At 34.0% G+C, this 18955-nt stretch overlaps 1 protein-coding gene across 2 annotated transcripts in view; it reads left to right on the top strand.

Moving 5' to 3' along the window:
* TBC1D23 (TBC1 domain family member 23) overlaps positions 1-18955 on the top strand; it is a 59466-nt gene that overhangs the window by 31438 nt on the left and 9073 nt on the right. Inside the window, exons 6-15 of one of the 2 annotated variants that reach the window (XM_030328407.2) lie at positions 431-555; positions 649-695; positions 1645-1748; positions 3366-3488; positions 4778-4870; positions 8456-8626; positions 10885-10927; positions 12868-12977; positions 16131-16270; positions 17659-17703. In XM_030328407.2, coding sequence (XP_030184267.1) covers positions 431-555; positions 649-695; positions 1645-1748; positions 3366-3488; positions 4778-4870; positions 8456-8626; positions 10885-10927; positions 12868-12977; positions 16131-16270; positions 17659-17703 — 1001 coding nt within the window. The remainder of the gene's footprint in view (positions 1-430; positions 556-648; positions 696-1644; positions 1749-3365; positions 3489-4777; positions 4871-8455; positions 8627-10884; positions 10928-12867; positions 12978-16130; positions 16271-17658; positions 17704-18955) is intronic. The other variant, XM_030328408.1, reaches the window with a different exon arrangement.

Below are 18955 nucleotides of genomic sequence, written 5' to 3'. Positions count from 1 at the left end.
CCATGTTTGATCCTTACAGTTACCTTGTAGGTGAAGAACCATAATAATTATGCTGGGTACCCTTATAGTGGTAGTTATGCCAGTTATTATGTTATGGCATATATGTATTAGTGACTTTAGATACTCTAGGTTAATTATCTCTCCACAACAATGGTAGAAGAACGGTAGCAGTATTCTCCCCCCCCCCTTTTTAAGTAAAAATGGGAGTTTTAGAGGTTAAGTAATATGCCCTAAGTCACACAGCTAGTAAGTGGTGTCATTATGCCTTGAATCTACATATTCTGCCTTTGCATTACATACATTAAAATTAAGCTACACATTAAGTATCAGGTGCAGATGATTGGATATAATGTTACACAGTTGTTTTCATACTTTTAAAAGAACAGGTCATTTCCAGTGGTTTATGTCTCATTTCATTTCCTGATTACAGCTCGGAAGCCTTTTTGCATGTTACTGTTCCATTGAAGTCACTCAGGCAATATGGGATGGATATCTACAACAAGCAGATCCATTTTTTATTTATTTCTTAATGTTAATAATCCTTGTTAATGCAAAGTAAGTATCAAGTTGCTTAGATTTTTTTTGCCTTTCTAGTCTCAGGATGTTCTGTTAATATTTAACTCAAATTCATTTGTTTCTCTTTTACAGAGAAGTTATTTTAGCACAGGAGTCTGATAGCAAAGAAGAAGTTATCCGTAAGTAACTTACTGTAGAGAAAATATTTCACGTCACTTAATTTTCTAAAACTCAGTTTTCTCATCTGTATATTTCAGAAATTAGTCTACAGAACTCTGAGGTTTCATTCAACTCATATACACTCTATAGGTACAGACCTTAAGGCCTATTTTCCCTTGATTTTGCCATCCTCATTCATTTCTTCCATGTTTTTTTCAGTCTTTCAGTTCCTTTTCATATACTGTTTCTTACGTTTCATTGTTCATACCAGATGCCCTCCTCTTTCTCCCCTCTTCCTTCTTAATTTACCTTTGAATACTCAGATTTCATAATTACTTTCATTGTGGAAATTTGGTACTTTTTTTGGGTTTTTGCCATTCTAGCCCCCACACAGATTTAGTTATTACTTCCTCTTTGTACTGCCACTTTGTATTATTTGTATTATAATGTTTATCTCACAACATTATAGTGGTTAATTTTCACATTTCTCACACAAGACAGAATTCCTTAAGTCAGGAATTATTTCTTAGTCACTTTTTGTTTCCAGGGGCCCTGGCACTTAACATGTGTTTGTTAAATAAATCACAGTGCTGCAATCAAGGCTAATGAATATGATTTGATTGCCTGAAACGATGTTTCACTAACAGCAGAATTGCATTAATAGTGTCAGCTCCTTTGGGAAACTCCACTACTCCTCAAGCAGTTTTAAAGGCTTCACTATTGACATTCCATTTATGTAGTTTTTATTATGTTGAAGATATTCTAGCTTTGCTACATAAATAATGTTCATGATTGTATTTTCCACAGTTTTTTTTTTTTTTAATTTTTTTTTTCAACGTTTATTTATTTTTTTGGGACAGAGAGAGACAGAGCATGAACGGGGGAGGGGCACAGAGAGAGGGAGACACAGAATCGGAAACAGGCTCCACAGTTTTTAAAAATGTTCTCATATCTGTAATTGTTTTTCAGAGTTCTTAGAAAATACTCCATCCAGTTTGAATCTAGAAGATATAGAAGACCTTTTCTCTCTGGCTCAGTATTATTGCAGTAAAACACCAGCTTCATTTAGGAAGGTATAAGACAAATTACCAGCTTCAGTATTTCACATTTTGTACATTGTTTTATTGTTCATGTTGTGTCCACTTCAGTTAAAATACTCTAGATTGTCATTCTTTTTTTTTTTTTTTTTAATATTTATTTTGAGAGAGAGAGAGAGAGAGAGAGAGAGAGAGAGAGAATGCATGAGCAGGGAAGGGCAGAGAGAGAGAGGGAGAGAGAGAATCCCAAGCTGGCTCTGTTCTGTCAGTGTGGAGCCCTAGGTGGGGCTCGATCTCATGAACCTTGAAATCACGACCTGAGCCGAAATCAAGAGTTGGGCACTTAACTGACTAGGCCACCTAGGTGCCCCTCTTTTCTGTCGTCTATGTTGCAGTTTTATGTGATTTTTCACTATAAATACTTGCCCCAGTGGAGGGACAGATTGAAAAGAGAGCATACACATATGCTAGGAACCATTTCACCTCACTCTGATTATTAATTATTTCTGATCATGAGAAAATGGAGAGATTTCCTATGCTAGTGCTTTCTTGACTTTAAATATTACAGAAATCTGATGGAGGATGTATAATTATGTCTCCTTTATCTGGAGTTCAGCTTTGCACAATTTTAATGATGCAGAGTTGTGACCAAAAGGTCCTTTAGTCACATAGAGACTTAGAACCTTTCTCAGGCCAGACAAATGCTTTCAAATGAAAGGACACCAGATTAGAAACACAAGTGGTGTGAGTCCTAGAGAGTAAAACTCCAAGAAGCAAAAGCTAATAGTGGAGGAGGCACAGAATTACCATTTATAAAATAAGCAGATTTGTCTATGACCTCAGGTGCCCATGAGAGCAGTATTGTCTTTTATTTATTTGTTTTTAGGCATTCTATAATAATAATAATTGCTAGTTGGTGGTCATGTCGCTGAAATAGCAAGATGAGGTTAAATTATGTTCAGTATAATATGTGTCAAAAGGCAGAAAAGAAAAATCTTTTAAGAACATTTCCCCTGAAACTAATTAATTAAAAAAGAGATTTGTTTCTAGGGACTAATTTCAGCTATTTTAATAATTGCCTTATGTAGACCACCTCAGCTCCTAACAAAGTGGGACAAGTCAGATGATGGGATAGTGGTTTAGGATGCTGGATGAAAAAGAAGTTTTACTCTTTTCAGTCTTGTAAGAGGAACAGCTTTTATTCTTCAGACCTAGTAAATAATCTGCACTAGCAGTTGCTAATTAAACCAGGCTGTAGATCAGTATATTGCATAATTTATGCCTTATTTTTGTTTTTATTATGTTAAAATATGAAAAGTTGTAACCATTTAAAAATTTAATATTTTTAGATAGTTTATAGGTGATATTAAATAGTTTAATAGTATATAGATGATATTATAGGAAACAACTACATAGAATGTTTTAGTTTTTCATCGCCTTTTATTTTGTATGAACTCTGACAAGGACTTTTTCTATATAGCCTATATAGCCTATAAGATTTGAGATGATACAATATTAAATTTTAAAAATCACATGACTCAAGGGTATTATATAATTATTTTCTTTTCATCATGGTTTATTAAGAATATTTTTTGAAAGAAAGATTGATTTTGTTTTTTCTTCATAATGTTTTAAAAATTTCTCTACAAACAGGATAATCACCATCTATTTGGTAGTAGTTTGTTGGGAATTAAGGATGACGATGCAGACCTGAGTCAGGCTCTTTGTCTGGCCATCTCGGTGTCAGAGATCCTTCAAGCAAATCAGCTTCAAGGGGTAAATAAAGAAAACCCACAGTTTGTTGGGGGAATGTCCCTTTTAAATGCAAAAACCAACATTTCCTCCCTGTTTGTTGTGAGTGATTAATGTGCTTAATCTTCTGTCCACGTGTTCATATTTTAAAGTTTTTACTTGAGACAGAGAGAGAGAGAGGGTGTGCGCATTACTTGGTAGTAGGGGCAGAAGGAAGAGAGATTCAAGCAGGCTCTACGCTCAGCACGGAGCCCAACATGGGGCTCAATCCATGACCCTGGGATCATGACTTGAGCTGGAATCGAGAGTCAGACACTCAACTGACTGAGCCATCCAGGTGCTCCCACATGCTTATTTTAAAACTGCCAGCTTGTGTGTGATTTTAATTGTCAATAATGAATTATTCTTGACAACTGTTTTCGTAAATTGCCAAATCTTTTGCTTTTAGCAAAGCAACAGAATATTGTATAAAGTACTTAAAAGGGTGAATTTAGCATTTATTAGTTAAATTCTGGGTAATTATACAGCTAATTGAATTACATGGTCTAATGCCATAAAGCATATGACAAAGAATTGAAGATATACCATAATTTTCTGTCTCCTGCTATCTTCATAAAAATCTAATGAGCCAGTTTTTTTTCAATATGTTTATTACTAGTAGTGCAACAGTTAACCATGGGTATGTGTATTTGGAAGGTGGGTGTATTTCAAAGATGGAGGAAAGAACAGCCATGGAAAGACAGGTGTTTTACAATAGATCTTTTGAAAACAAACATTTCACATGTTTTTCTTATTAGAACTAGTATTAAAAACAAATGAAAACCTGTAATCCAGTTTGAAGATCCTCATGTGAACTTCCTCAGTTCAAACTGGCATTCCAGAACCTCCTGTCACCCCCAAAAGATGTTCTTGTATGAATTTAATTGTTGGCAACTTTGTAAACTTATTTGCAGAAATAGGAATTATATCTATATCTGTGTTTATAACTATATAGTTTTAAAATATACGTTTAACATACACATTAAAATTTTAAATTCCAGTATAGTTTTATAGCTCAAAATGACATTCTCCTGCTACATATTTTAAGACTTTCTAGTCAGGAACGGTATATACAAAGTGTTCAAAACAAATAATGTTATTTAAAGATCTTGAGGTTATTTTCCTGTATCTCTGCTAATTGGGTCCTCCTAATTCTGTGAGATCCATTTTTTTAATAAACCTATTCCCTCTTCTTTGGTTAATTGTAATACTATATTGTGTCAAATGTAACCCTCATGGCAAATTGCAGTATGTCACATGTTGTTTCCTCTTAGGAAGGAGTCCGGTTCTTTGTGGTGGATTGCCGTCCTGCAGAACAGTATAATGCTGGGCATTTGTCAACTGCTTTCCACTTAGATTCAGATCTGGTTAGTATAAATGCTAGTTAAAATTTTTTAATAAAGTAAGAGAATAAATAGGTTTTTCTTCCTTAGCTCAGAAATAAATATACATGTACTAGATTGGAGACATTTTCTTTCTGCTTAAGGAGGGAGTCTCTGCCCTTACAACAAAAGTGTTCTCAGGTTTCCTTTTCACCCAGGACACTCTTTTGGTATGATGAGAGTAGATGCAAACACTGTTAGGTATGGCTTACTATTGCTTACCATTGTTATGTCAGTAAATTCTAAACTTCTTACTGTGAATTGTCTTATGTAGCACTTAGCATAGTGCCTTGCATCTAGTAAGTACTCTGTAAATATAAGCTCTTTCTATAACTGGGTAATTATTCTAGAAATTTTTACTATAAGCCTTTTTTTCCATCATGAGTACTTAAGCATAAACTAATATTTAATAAGGATAGTATGTGGCATACAGGTGCTCACTTGTTAAAATTTTTATACAAGGGTCACTTGACTTACAGGAGAAGATGAAGTAAATAATTAAATATTGTCAGAAATACTTAGAGCAGTTGGTAGAAGTAGGACTGACATCATTTAAACCATTCTGGTTATAAGAGCCTCAGAGATTAGGGAAGACAGAAAGAGGAGTAAGCCCTTTTGCTAACTATGCAGTCTGCCTTTCATCCAGCTCATCTGAAAAAGGTGATGCTAAGGCCTGAAAAGGCATGGAGGGGAATTTAGGTGGTATTGAGAGGAAACTTAGGGAAAATAGAGGTAGAACAACTCAGAGAGTTTTGGGTGCTTTAAGGAAGGTAATCCAAGCTTGTTTGCATCCTGAAAGTGAACCTGAACCTTTCTCATCCTTGGTTTGCCTAGGAGGGCCTAGTTTTTCTTTTATGCTTATTTAAGAATTTGCTCAAGTGATTCATGAAAACTTGATTTTTTTTCTTCAGAAAACTCAAAGAATGTCTTCAGAGCTATTATCAGCTTGTTTAAGCTTCCAGACCTTTAGTATATATTTATATATTTCTTGCTTCCTTTTTCTTTTTACTTGATTTTTCAGTTAACAGTTCACTTATTTTTTTCACCAAACTGTTTCTTAGAGATCTTTCCATTCAGTACATTCTTTTTTAATATCCCCACTTTATTTATTTATTTATTTATTTATTTATTTATTTATTTATTTATTTATTTTTAAGTAAGCTCCAACATGGGGCTTGAATTCATGACCCCAAGATCAAGAGTTGCATGCTCTACTGACTGAACCAGCCAATTGCTCCTAAGTGCATTCTTTTTAATGACTGTATAGTGGACCATGGTACAGGTATACTATAATTTATTGCCCAATTGATGTACATTTGGGTTATTTTCAGTTTTCTTGTAATGAACAATGCTGCAGTTAGATCCTTATACATGTTTTGTGAACTTGTACAAATACTTCTATAAAATAGACTACTAAAAGTAGAACTGTTGGTTTGAGGGTTGAGTATATAAAACATTACTAGAAATGCTTTATCACCCTTTAAAGAGACTGACCCAGCTTACACTTTATAACTAAGTGAGAATGTTTCAACATCGCATTATATAGCACATTTTATTTTACAGTGAGAATGTTTACAACATTAAGTAAGAATGTTTCATCATTGCATTATAGCACATTTTATTTTACAGTAATGATGGGTGAAAAACCATCATTGAGGTTAGTAATTACAAGGTGGTAATTACTAGTAATGTTGAGCGTCTTTTTGCAAGTACACGGTTTACTTTTTTTTGTTTTGTTTTTTGTTTTTACAAATTGCTTTTCTGTGGTTTGTCAGTTTTTCTCTCGGATTTTCACTGTATTTTTTTTGTTTATTTTTGAGAGAGAGAGAGCGGGAGGAGCAGACAGAGGGGGACAGAGGATCCAAAGTAGGCTCTGCACTAACAGCAGAGAGCCCAATGTGGGGCTGAAACCCGTGAACTATGAGATCATGACCCAAACCGAAGTCAGACACCTAACTGCCAAGTCGCTCAGGAGCAGCGTCACTGTGCTTTTTATGTAGCCCTGTTGTAACATTGTAACAAATTTTTGAAGTTATTGGCATATCTGTTTCCTTGAAGGAAAGGAATTAACTTTTTTTGTCCTTTTAACTCTTGTACCTAGAGTAGTGCTAATAAATAAATTGGCTTCTATTATTTCTGACTGCCTTCTAAGAAGTATATCATTTGCCATATAAGTGGAAACTAAAAAATATACCTTGTTTCAATGTATTGTTTTTAGCTATGGACGCTTTCACTCAGTGTTAAACTTTTCTTGTCATGATACCTAATGACACCATAGCTTGTTTAAGAAACAAACCAGATTTTTTTCTTAGCATATTTTCTTTGCATGTTTCATCTTTCTCTGAATCTTCAACTTTTGTTCTAATGTATTATAGGTACATTTATATACATTTATTTTCTCTTATCCCAGGGATTTTATTTACAAGAGCCTTTTTCCCTTTGTTTTTGTTTTTTTTTTATTTTTTATTTTTTAAAATTTACATCCAAATTAGTTAGCATATAGTGAAGCAATGATTTCAGGAGTAGATTCCTTAATGCCCCTTACCCATTTAACCCATCCCACCTCCCACAACCCCTCTAGCAACCCTCAGTTTGTTCTCCATATTTATGAGTCTCTTCTGTTTTGTCCCCCTCCCTGTTTTTATATTCTTTTTGTTTCCCTTCCCTTATGTTCATCCGTTTTGTCTCTTAAAGTCCTCATATGAGTGAATTCATAAGATTTTTGTCTTTCTCTGACTAATTTCACTTAGCATAATTACCTCCAGTTCCATCCACATAGTTGCAAATGGCAAGATTTCATTCTTTTTGATTGCCGAGTAATACTCCATTGTATATATATATACCACATCTTTATCCATTCACCCGTCGATGGACATTTGGGCTCTTTCCATACTTTGGCTATTGTTGATGGTGCTGCTATAAACATGGGGGTGCATGTGTCCCTTTGAAACAGCACACCTGTATCCCATGGGTAAATGACTAGTAGTGACATTGCTGGGTTGTAGGGTAGTTCTATTTTTAGTTTTTTGAGGAACCTCCTTACTGTTTCCCAGAGTGGGGGCACCAGCTTGCATTCCTACCAGCATTGCCAAAGAGATCCTCTTTCTTCGCATCCTTGATAACATCTGTTGTTGCCTGAGTTGTTAATGTTAGCCATCCTGACAGGTGTGAGGTGGTATCTCATTGTGGTTTTGATTTGTTATTTCCCTGATGATGAGTGATGTTGAGCATTTTTTCATGTGTCAGTTGGCCATCTGGATGTCTTCTTTGGAGAAGTGTCTATTCATGTCTTTTGTCCATTTCTTCACTGGATTCTTTGTTTTCTGGGTGTTGAGTTTGATAAGTTCTTTATAGATTTTGGATACTAACCCATTATCTGATATGTCATTTGCAAATATCTTCTCCCATTCTGTCAGTTGCCTTTTAGTTTTGCTGATTGTTTCCAAGCCTTTTTTTCCTTTGTTTTCATGGTAGCTATGTAAATATTTTCTGTCTGGAAGAATATTTCAAATTTGGAAATGTATGTGAAACACAAGTTTACCACATTTTTAGTTTTTAAAAATTGTCTAGATGCTCCAGAATCCGTCTGAGTTTGCACAGTCAGTAAAATCTTTGCTGGAAGCACAGAAGCAGTCCATCGAATCCGGCTCCATTGCTGGTGGGGAGCACCTCTGTTTTATGGGCAGTGGTAGAGAGGAAGAAGACATGTACATGAACATGGTCCTGGCACACTTTTTACAGGTATGTTGACAGATTATTTCAGTTTGGCTTGGTTATTGCTATCATCTTTAGGAAGTTCTCATAGGTTAATTTGTACTGTTATCTATATTGTCAAATTTATATGAAGTTTTTCTTTACAGCTTACAGGTTTTCTGTCTTGCCAAGAAAGGACTTCTTGAGATTTTTCTTACATGTTTCTATGATTTACTTTTTATGCTTAAGTGTTGAATCATCTGGAATTTATTTTTGTGTAATAAATGAGGTAGGAATAAAAAAAAAAAATCTTTTCCCAGATAGCTAACCAGTTGTGTTATCACTTTGAAATAGCACCTTAAAAAAATTTTTTTTAACATTTATTTTTGAGAGAGAGAGAGATAGAGACAGAGACAGAACACAAATGGGGGAGGGGCAGAGAGAGAGGGAGACACAGAATCCAAAGCAGGCTCCAGGCTCTGAGCTGTCAGCACAGAGCCCGACGCGGGGCTTGAACTCATGAACCATGCAATCATGATCTGAGCCGAAACTGGATGCTTAACTGACTGAGCCACCCACCCAGGCGCCCTGAAATACCACCTTTTTAATTCCTCAGTGCATCAGGATCTATTTCTGGATTATTCTATTGCATTGCTGTTTATGTCTGTTCATTCCCTAGTACTTTTTACAGTAACTGCGTAATTCAGTTTAATATATTTACTTTGAAATAGAATAAATATACATGTATATTTATTCATTATACTTGGCCATCTTTCCTTTTTGTGTTTGAATGTTGTCTAATTTGTATCAGTGATTTTATGCAGCCTGTTCCTCTATCTTCTCTACAAAACCTCTCTCAGTGATGGCGCTTTCTTCATAAAAATAATTGTTTGTTAGGTATTCTTTGGTATTTTATACATTAAAGTCTTCATTTTATATGACCCTGACTTACGGAATTAGCAAGACCATAGGCATGGTGTTGCATTAGTTACTAAATTTGGATCCATTTCTGTTCATGTTGTACTTTACTGGGAATCTGCTTTGAGAAAGTAAGTCTAAAGGAAAGAATCCTTAAAAGACAAAACACGAGAAGGAACAAGGTATATGGGGGAAGGGTTGTAAGATAATTTTATACCTTATTAAGGGAGAGATTTTAGAAACTTACACAAAATAACAAAAATAGGGTCTCAGACTCATTTTACTTACAAATTTAATTGGCCTATTTTAAAAATGCTCTGGTGTAAACTATAGATTGTGAACATTAACATATCACATGGCAAGAATTTGAAATATTGTGAACTTATTTTTTATAACTCAAGTTCTTGATGTGGTTTTAGAAAGTTTTCCCCCAACTTTTATCATGGAAATTTTCAAGCAAAATCAAGAGTACATAGAGTTGAACCCTATAAACTCTTTATAAAGACATAAAACCACGTTACCGTTATACTTTATTGTAAAAAAACCTAACTATTGTTCAGGTTTCTCTGATTTTCCCAGGATCCAAAACAAGACATTCTGCTTGGTTGACATCCTTTAAATCTCTTTTAATGTATAGGTTCCCTTTCCTAATTTTTTTTTTTTTTTGCAGATATTTGTTGGAAAAACTGGTTATATTATCTTATAGTGGGTCCCCCACATACTAGATTTTGCTAATTGCATTCACATGGTGGTGTTTATCAGGTTCTGTCCCTGGTATTTCCTCTAAGTTGGTAATTAGATCTAGAGACTTGATCAGATTACTTTTTTTTTTGGGAGGGGGGGCGGACAGGAAGTCCTGGGTGGTGTGAACTTTGGTCAGGAGGTATGTACTGCTCATATCTTTCTTTTTTGTCTCTTTCTCTGTTAGTGCACATTAGATCCATTGATTTTTATAGTAGTTTGTAAAATGGTAACATTCTATTATTTCTTATTCATAATTAGCTAGAATAATTGTTTTTATATTTCCTTTTTATAAAAGATACAACATATTTTGAAATATTTTAAAATCACTCTAATTGTATCTAAAAATACAATTAACTGATTTTAGTTTGACTTGTTATTATATTATTGGAACTATAATACAGATAAAATCATAGTCTTGATAGTAGCCATGAAGTTGTCTCCTTCTTTCCACCAAGCGCCAGACCTTACAGTATACAAGGTAAATGTATGTATCTCTCTATACCAGAGTCCCAGATGTCAAAGAAAACAAAAAGTCCAGAAACTTAATATATAACTATGTATAACATGTGTCAATGTTTATAGGGCTATAGAGGTTTTGATTAAATTGCATTTTGGAATAATTTAAATTCTATTTTTTGCTACAGAAAAACAAAGAATATGTAAGCATTGCCAGTGGAGGCTTTATGGGTAAGGATTTAATTTATTTGTTGCTTTGCTTCCATTTCTCAGAGGAAATTATATCACCAGAGCTGATTGGGAGTGACCAGATTAGTTAGTGGATAAACTCTCTCTTCAGACCTTCTATATTTTCAGAAAAGGGAAAGCCAGCAGGACATATAGATAACAGATAAACATAATAGACAATTGAAATGAGCAAATATTTAATGGAAGACTAATTCAGTAGATATGTTTAATGAGCTTGTATTTGTAAAAAGTATTTTTGTAAAGAGGCATGAAAAACTGTCTACATGATTTGTCTTTATGGAGAAGGTGCAATAGATAGGACTGGGAAATGGGTAAGAGGAATACTTTTCATACTCTTTGCTTTTTTGTTTCATTGTTATTTTGTTTTTGAAATACTTGAAAGTATTAGCTGCTAAAAAAATATTGGCTGAATGGAATAAAACAAATAAGCTGATGTTTTCAAATCTTCAGACCAGTATCTGACAATCCAGGATGGTAAAATAACAGAAAATCTCTGCAAGCAAGTATTTGAGAATTTATGAAGGATTAGGTCAGGATAAAAAGATTTAAAAAGAGCCTGGCTTTTTTGCAAATTGTATTATTTAAGGGTACAAACTTGTGACTAAAAGATGAGTAAGTCCTAGAGTACTGTAAGTGTAGTGAACGTAGACAACAGTATTATCATAACCAAACTTGCAAAGAGACTAAATCTTAATTATTCCCACCATGAAGAAATGGTAATTATGTGATCTGATAGAGGTACTAACTGTTGCTGAAATGGAAATTATATTACAGTATGTAAACCAACATGTTAAACACCTTAAGTTTACATAGTGTTATAGGTCAAATATATTTCAATCAAGAAATAAAGAGCCTTTATTTTTTATTATTTTTTTTAACGTCTATTTATTTTTGGGACAGAGAGAGACAGAGCATGAACGGGGGAGGGGCAGAGAGAGAGGGAGACACAGAATTGGAAACAGGCTTCAGGCTCTGAGCCATCAGCCCAGAGCCCGACGCGGGGCTCGAACTCACGGATCGTGAGATCGTGACCTGAGCCGAAGTCGGACACCCAACCGACTGAGCCACCCAGGTGCCCCAAGAGCCTTTAATAATAAAATCAAATTAATATTTGTTGAGTAATAGAATTGAGTTTGAATCATGAGAGTCTCATAAGGATTAAGTTCTGACCTAATATAATCTTCTTGTTTTATAATTTAGAATTTTTACAGATTAGGATCTTTTTCCTCTTTGTCGATATTAACAAGGATTATGATGATTTCCTGTATATCATGGGCTGATAACTCACAATCTTTGGGGCTCATACCCAGAGTGATCTACAAATGGGGTTGTTTTAATAGTGTTAAGCAAGTATTGGCCTTTAGGCCCAGTGTTTATTAGGAATTTTGACAGTGATACAGAACTTAGTTATTAAGCTTACTATCAAAAGTGTCTGAAAAGCAGTCTTTTATGGTATAGTCTAGGTTCCAGAAGCTTTTTTCTAATTATGAATTATTTCTTTTCCAAGAATAACCTCTCTTTCCATAGCAGTTAATGCCTTCTTTATTATGGGAAAGATTAATTGATATCTCTTTATGGTAAAACAAAAGCCACCATAGGTTTTCTTTTAATTTTTTATATCATAAAAATGTTGCTGAGATTATCTCTTAATACTTCCAGAGAGGAAAGCATCAAATTTATATATAGTTATTGTCAATTAAGAAAAACTGTAGTTGTACAGAGGGCTTTAGAAGGAGAAGAAGGCAGCTTTCTGTAGCTTAGAGTCCTTCATTACTGAAGTGCAGAAAAAAATACCTGTAATTACGTCTTTGTATCCTCTTTCATTCAGCCATGACATGTTTATTATATTCTCTGGTAACGAGAATCTTTCCAAAGGGGGTTGATATGTGAGTTGTTTTTTTCCCCTTCTTGTTTATTTTAAGCACTGCAACAGCACCTGGCGGATATTAATGTGGATGGACCAGAAAATGGATATGGCCATTGGATTGCTAGTACCTCAGGCTCAAGGAGCAGTATCAATTCTTCTGTTGATGTAAGTGTATGTGTAGAATGTGTCACCATATTTAGATAAATGCCCAGAAAATGTGACTAACTATTAAGCTCACTGTAACAGAAATGGAGTCAAAATGTTTCAAACACATATAGTGAGGAGTCGTGTTATTGCATGGTTAATGTTATATGGAACAGGCCTGCACAGCTAAACTAGCCAGGAGTTCTGGAGGTCCACTTGCTGAATTCAAATTTCTCCCTGTCCAGCTGCAGTTCGGTGTCATCTAGTGACAGTTTTCTGCCCCAGCTTAAATATCAATGGAGATAATACTGAGTCCTATGACTAGCTGGGACTCTCAAGTGATCTCATTCTAGGAATCTCCCAATTAATATGAGCCAGAAGAATACTGAGGCTTACAGTCACATCTCCTGCAGACCATGTCTATACCCCTCCCTACCAGAAATGTACATGATCATAACTTCAGTCCATGCATATTTGAGAATGGGCCAGGCAGAAGAAGACAGGAACTGACTGCCAATCCCATTATATTTGATTTTTAGTTAAAGAGATGTATGTTACTGCAAGGTTTTGCTGTAGTTGGTAAATTCACTTTTCTGTGCTGCTTTGGAAATAATTGGGCAATAAGTCTTTTGTGCTTTTTCAAGAATATTTTATGTCAGTTGAATTAAATGTCATCAAATCATTTTCTTAACAAGTAAGGGTCCACATCTACCTAATGATCATTCTTTAAAACAGAAATAGAAGGAAACTATAGTACAGGTCATTGTTATTACTAGCTTAGGTTTACCGGTCTGGCTTAATGGTATTCAGGTTTTATCTCTACAACTTAACTTTTGTCATGATCTTCAGTAAGACCTTTTCAGCTCTGGTTTCTCCATCTGTACAACAGAGATGATAATAACAGAACTTTGTTCACAGTGATGTGAGGATTAAATGTGCAAGTATATGTATAGTATTGTACCTGTCACATATTTAATAGCAGTTATTATAAAATTGTAATTCATTAGATGATTACAGTTTATCTTCAGCCACATAAGTCAAAGCATATTGTCAAATTATCAGCACATAAGGCTTCTCTAAGAAGTAGGTTTTCAATTTAATCCTCTTGGTATCTAAGAGCTCTTCATGTGAGATCACTATTTAATAAACATTTGCAGTATTTTTATTTTGAATAGCTAACTAGTATTCCACTGTATGGATATATTATAATTTATTCAATTGCCTGTTGTTGAGTATTTTCATTGCTTTTATTTGTCTTTTTTGTGTTATAAACATTATATTTTTCTGATTAATTTTTGTAGTTATATATGTACATATGCCATGATTATTTGGCCCCAGAAGTATAATAACTTGATCAAAAGATTACATATCAGGATTCTTGAATTCTGCATTATTATATCAAATGGTCCTTAAAAACAACATTCTTCTAATTTATATTGCCACCCACAATGTAGAAAGTAATTCTCAAGTTTCTTTCTTCAAATTTAAAAAACAATGATTGAGGCTGTTAAAGAAACTGTCTTAAAGATGTGTTATATTGAAAAATACCAAATAATTTAATTTCTATATTCAGTTTAATTTGATTTCAAATTTGGATATGGAAATAGAAATAGGTTTTTGTGTTAATGATTTATTTCACTTAAAAATGAAAATGACATGTTTATTTTAGCATCATATGTAAATATGAAAGATCTAAGAAAACAACTGCTATTCATATTTTCATACTTTGAAATATTTCCTTCAAATATTTTTAATGCATATGTATTTTAGTGTTTTATTTTAAAAATGGTGATCAGAGTGTACGTATAGATTTATTTTCTGCTTTTTCTCACCACTTTTTCTAACATTTTAAAATGCTTTAAAAGAAAAGGTAATGGGGATTAAGGAATACACTTGTCATGATGAGCACTGGGTGTTGTATGGGAAGTATTGAATCACTGTATTGTCCACCAGAATCTAATATTACACTATATGTTAACTAACTAGAAGTAAAATAAAAACTTAAAAAAAATTTTTAAAGCATTTTTAAAAAATTTATATAAATTTCCATCCAACAGTACTGAAGTCCTAGAGTGCTTTCTAATTATTTCTTTCTCTTAAGTTCTGAAGAGGAATTAATGGGCAAAAGATAGGCATACTTTTTGGGGCACCTGGGTGGCTCAGTTGGTTAAGCATCTGACTCTTGGTCTTGGCTCAGGTCATCATCTCACCGTTCTGATGTCAAGCCCTGCATTGAGCTCTGCACTAACAGCACAGAGCCTGCTTGGGTTTCTCTCTCTCCTCTCTACCCCTCCCCCGCTCAAATGGGTGCACTCTCTTTCTCTTTAAAAATATAAATAAAAAAAAAGATAGGCACACTTTTAAACTGACACCTATTGCCAGTTTGCCCTCTAACGAATATGGGAGCAATTCCATGAAACATTTTAAGAATTATACTCATATCTGTTATATTAGGTACATAAGGATAGTTTTCTTGAGAAAATTAAAGGTCTAAGTGAAAATATTTAAACAGCAAAATTTTACAAGGAATAAATGTTTAAAAATTTAGCTACATTAATGATATTCTGATTATACATTTGCTGATTTACATTTTATGATTGAAGTTAAGAAAAGGTCAGTAACTTAATTTTTTATTGAGTAAGGAAGGTATTTTCAGACTTTACACATTTGTATGTACAACATACATCCGCATTTTTCATTTCTAACTCCCATCCCTAAAATGGTTTTACCTAGTATATTGGTCGGTTAAGGCTGCCATAACGGAATACACCCAAGTAGTTGGCTTAAATCACAGAGGTCTATTTTGTTTGGTTCTGGAGGCTGCAGATTTGGAATCACAGGGTTGGCAGGTTTGGTTATGTATCCTCAGGCCTCTCTCTTTGGCTTGCAGATGCCTGCCTTTTTGGTCTGTCTGGATATACATGGTCCTGTGTATGTGGTCTCCTTCTCTTCTTGTAAGGACACCGGTCATACTGGATTAGGGCCCACCTGTATGACCTCAGCCTTAGTTTAATATCTCTGAGTACAGTCTTTATCTGAGGTGAACTAGGAGTTAGAACTTTAACATATGGGCACAATTCAGTCCATAACCTCTAGATAACCTTTAGCAGTAGTGTGTCTGCTAGTCATTAGGAGAACAGTTAATTCATTAGTAAGTTTTTTTTTTTTTTCCAGGGTGAATCTTCTAATGGCTCAAATGATAGAGGAATGAAATCACTAGTAAATAAAATGACTGTTGCTTTGAAGACGAAATCTGTTAACGTCAGGGAAAAAGTTATCAGTTTTATTGAGAACACATCAACTCCTGTGGACCGGTGAGTTGCTTATATGGTATGAGTTTATGATGGGTAACTAAAGACATGTGTCTTAATAGTAAATGATAGCTGAATTGAATATGTTCTAGAAAAGAATCATAAAGTACATTTTTTAATTGGATAATTTCAGTTTTCATTGTAATTGCGAAGATGTCCTTTATTGCTATAACATTTGACTGCAAAGATTTCTCTTCCCCTACTGCTCAGAATAAAACTCAAATAATGATTCTGCCCTTTTATGCCATTCATTAAAAAAAATATTAAGATGCCATTATATGCATTATTCTTCATATAGTAGCTGTTTCCCACATGTCAAATGGATGGGAATCATCTACTAAATGCAGTAATCTCAAAGCAGGAAGCTCTTCTCCTCCTCTAGGAATTTATAACCTAGAAAATTTGTTCATGCTAAATAAAGCAGAAACCTATTTTCTTTCTTTCTTTTTTAAAATTAATTAATTCATTTTTAAAGTAATCTCTACACCCAACATGGGGCTCGAACTCACAACCTGGATGCTTGCTCCACTGACTGAGCCAGCCAGTTGCCCCAGAAACCCATTTTCTTAAATTTAAGAGTTTAGCTCTTCATAGAATTTTGTCCACAGAATATAAGTGACATCTGTTTTCCCACGAATTACAAATGAAGGACACAGTTTGATAAATTTAAGAATGTCTGCTACAGTGTTTCTTATTGGAACTGTGAGTCCACAATGTTTTCTCCTCCATGTATTAGTCTAATTCATCTTTCTTGTTGTACAGTTCAAAACTAATGTAATAATTCCAGCATAAAATTTATTTCTAAGCAGATCTGGTCTTGAAAATGTGTGATATTAATTTCACTTTCTTATTTTGCAGTATCCTAGGAAAGTTGAAATATTTGACTTTAAGAATTGAATGTTAGAAATTTACTGTTGTTACTTTATCAGTTATAGTACCTATGCATACAAAAGTACATTTTCCCCCATTTAGTAAATAGCAAGGAAGAATGGATTATTTTCACAAATCCAAAAAAATTGTACCTGTCTAAAATGGTCAACTCATAAATAATATTAAAGTGTTTTATCAAGCCTGAAAGTCTTCTTTGCTCATTAAAATTATGTCTGTTCTCAAAAGCCTATAACTTTTTTACTTTCAGTGCATTCTGGGTTAGAGTACTATTGCTACATTTGGTAGCATGAACATTTAACATTTTATTTTAAAATGAACAAGTGATAACTCTGACTTGAAATTGGCTTTTCTTCATTTTTCTTTGTACTTGGGATGATCAAAACATTTTCTTTATAATGTATGCTCTGGGTTAGAAAAAGTGATTATACTGTATTTTTGTTTTAAAGCTGTTGTATTTTTAATAATCATTTTGTTCTGTCCTCTACCTCAATTTGCTATAGAATGTCTTTCAATCTTCCTTGGCCAGACAGAGCATGTACAGAGCGGTAAGCCAATGAGTAGAGCAGCTTTATGGGACCATCCTTTTCTTTAGCATGCTTCATGCTGTCTATAAGCCTCACACTGTCTTGGCTTAAATTTGATGCACCTATTTTCGAATGCTGAATTTTTCTTATTCTGCTTTTAGGAGTGTGTGATATTGATTGAGCTGTATTTGTTTTTTGGCTTGATCATTTTAATTTTTTTTTCTTTGCATGCTTCTTTATATCTCCCTTTCCTCAGATGAAAATCAAGTACATTCAAATCCAAGAACTTCATAAAACCTGCAGTTTTTATTATGAAAGAGAGGAGTGAAACAAAGAAAATAATTAGTCTCAGAGTTGGCAGAGTGTTAGCGTTGGAGATCATGTATTTCTATTTCCTGCCCTAACAGTACAGAGTATTTATCGCACCTAACAAAGGGCATTGTTCATAGTTCAAAATTGTTGTTAATTCAAGTATATTATGTAATTTTATGATTTTTTTAAAAAGATTTTTCTTAATTAGATTTGTATATTTAGGTTGGTGACTTCACATATCTAAATCAGTTCCAAAGAACCACAATTCTTTAGTTTTCCATGAAAGAAATTAGGTCATGGTGGACATGTTAATGTATAATCCATCCCTTCTCTGTCCCTAGTAACGTGTGGTACTTGTCATTAGATTATAGAAGTCTAAAGTTTAAAAATCTACTGAACCTTCAATTAGGGTGCACAGAAGAACTCTACTAACTTAATACCTTTATATAGCTTTGTAGTTTTTATACCTACAGCATTTTTCTGCAGTTTATTTTGTTTTTAACTTTATTCTGAAAGAGAGAGAGAGAGAGAGAGAGAGAGAGAGAGAGAGAGAGAGAGAGAGAGAGAGAGAAAATCCCAAGCAGGCTCCATGCCGTCAGTGCAGAGCCCAATGTGGGGGCTCAATCCCAAGAACCATGAGATCATGACCTGAGCCAAATCAAGAATCAGACACCTAACCAACTGAGCGACCAAAGTGCCCCATTAAGCAGTTTAAATTAGAATATCAATTACAGCAATATCTATGGAGATTTTAAAAGAAATTCTAGTTGTATTTTCAATATAAATTAAGCTTTGGAATTATGGAGTTGAATTTTTCTTTGGTCATTTCAATGTTTTCAGTGACTAGAAGTAACATTTTTAAAAGCACTAGTTCACTGTTAACTTAGTGGCAAGAGTTTTTATTTACTGTAACTATTCCTGCACAATGCCAATTACAGAGCTTCTATTACAATTTTACCTG

This window comes from Lynx canadensis, chromosome C2 (genome assembly GCF_007474595.2).
Source record: "Lynx canadensis isolate LIC74 chromosome C2, mLynCan4.pri.v2, whole genome shotgun sequence".
Taxonomy (NCBI): Eukaryota; Metazoa; Chordata; class Mammalia; order Carnivora; family Felidae; genus Lynx; species Lynx canadensis.
The sequence above is the reverse complement of the archived record's forward strand: the minus strand, read 5'-3'. Positions and strand labels throughout refer to the sequence as shown.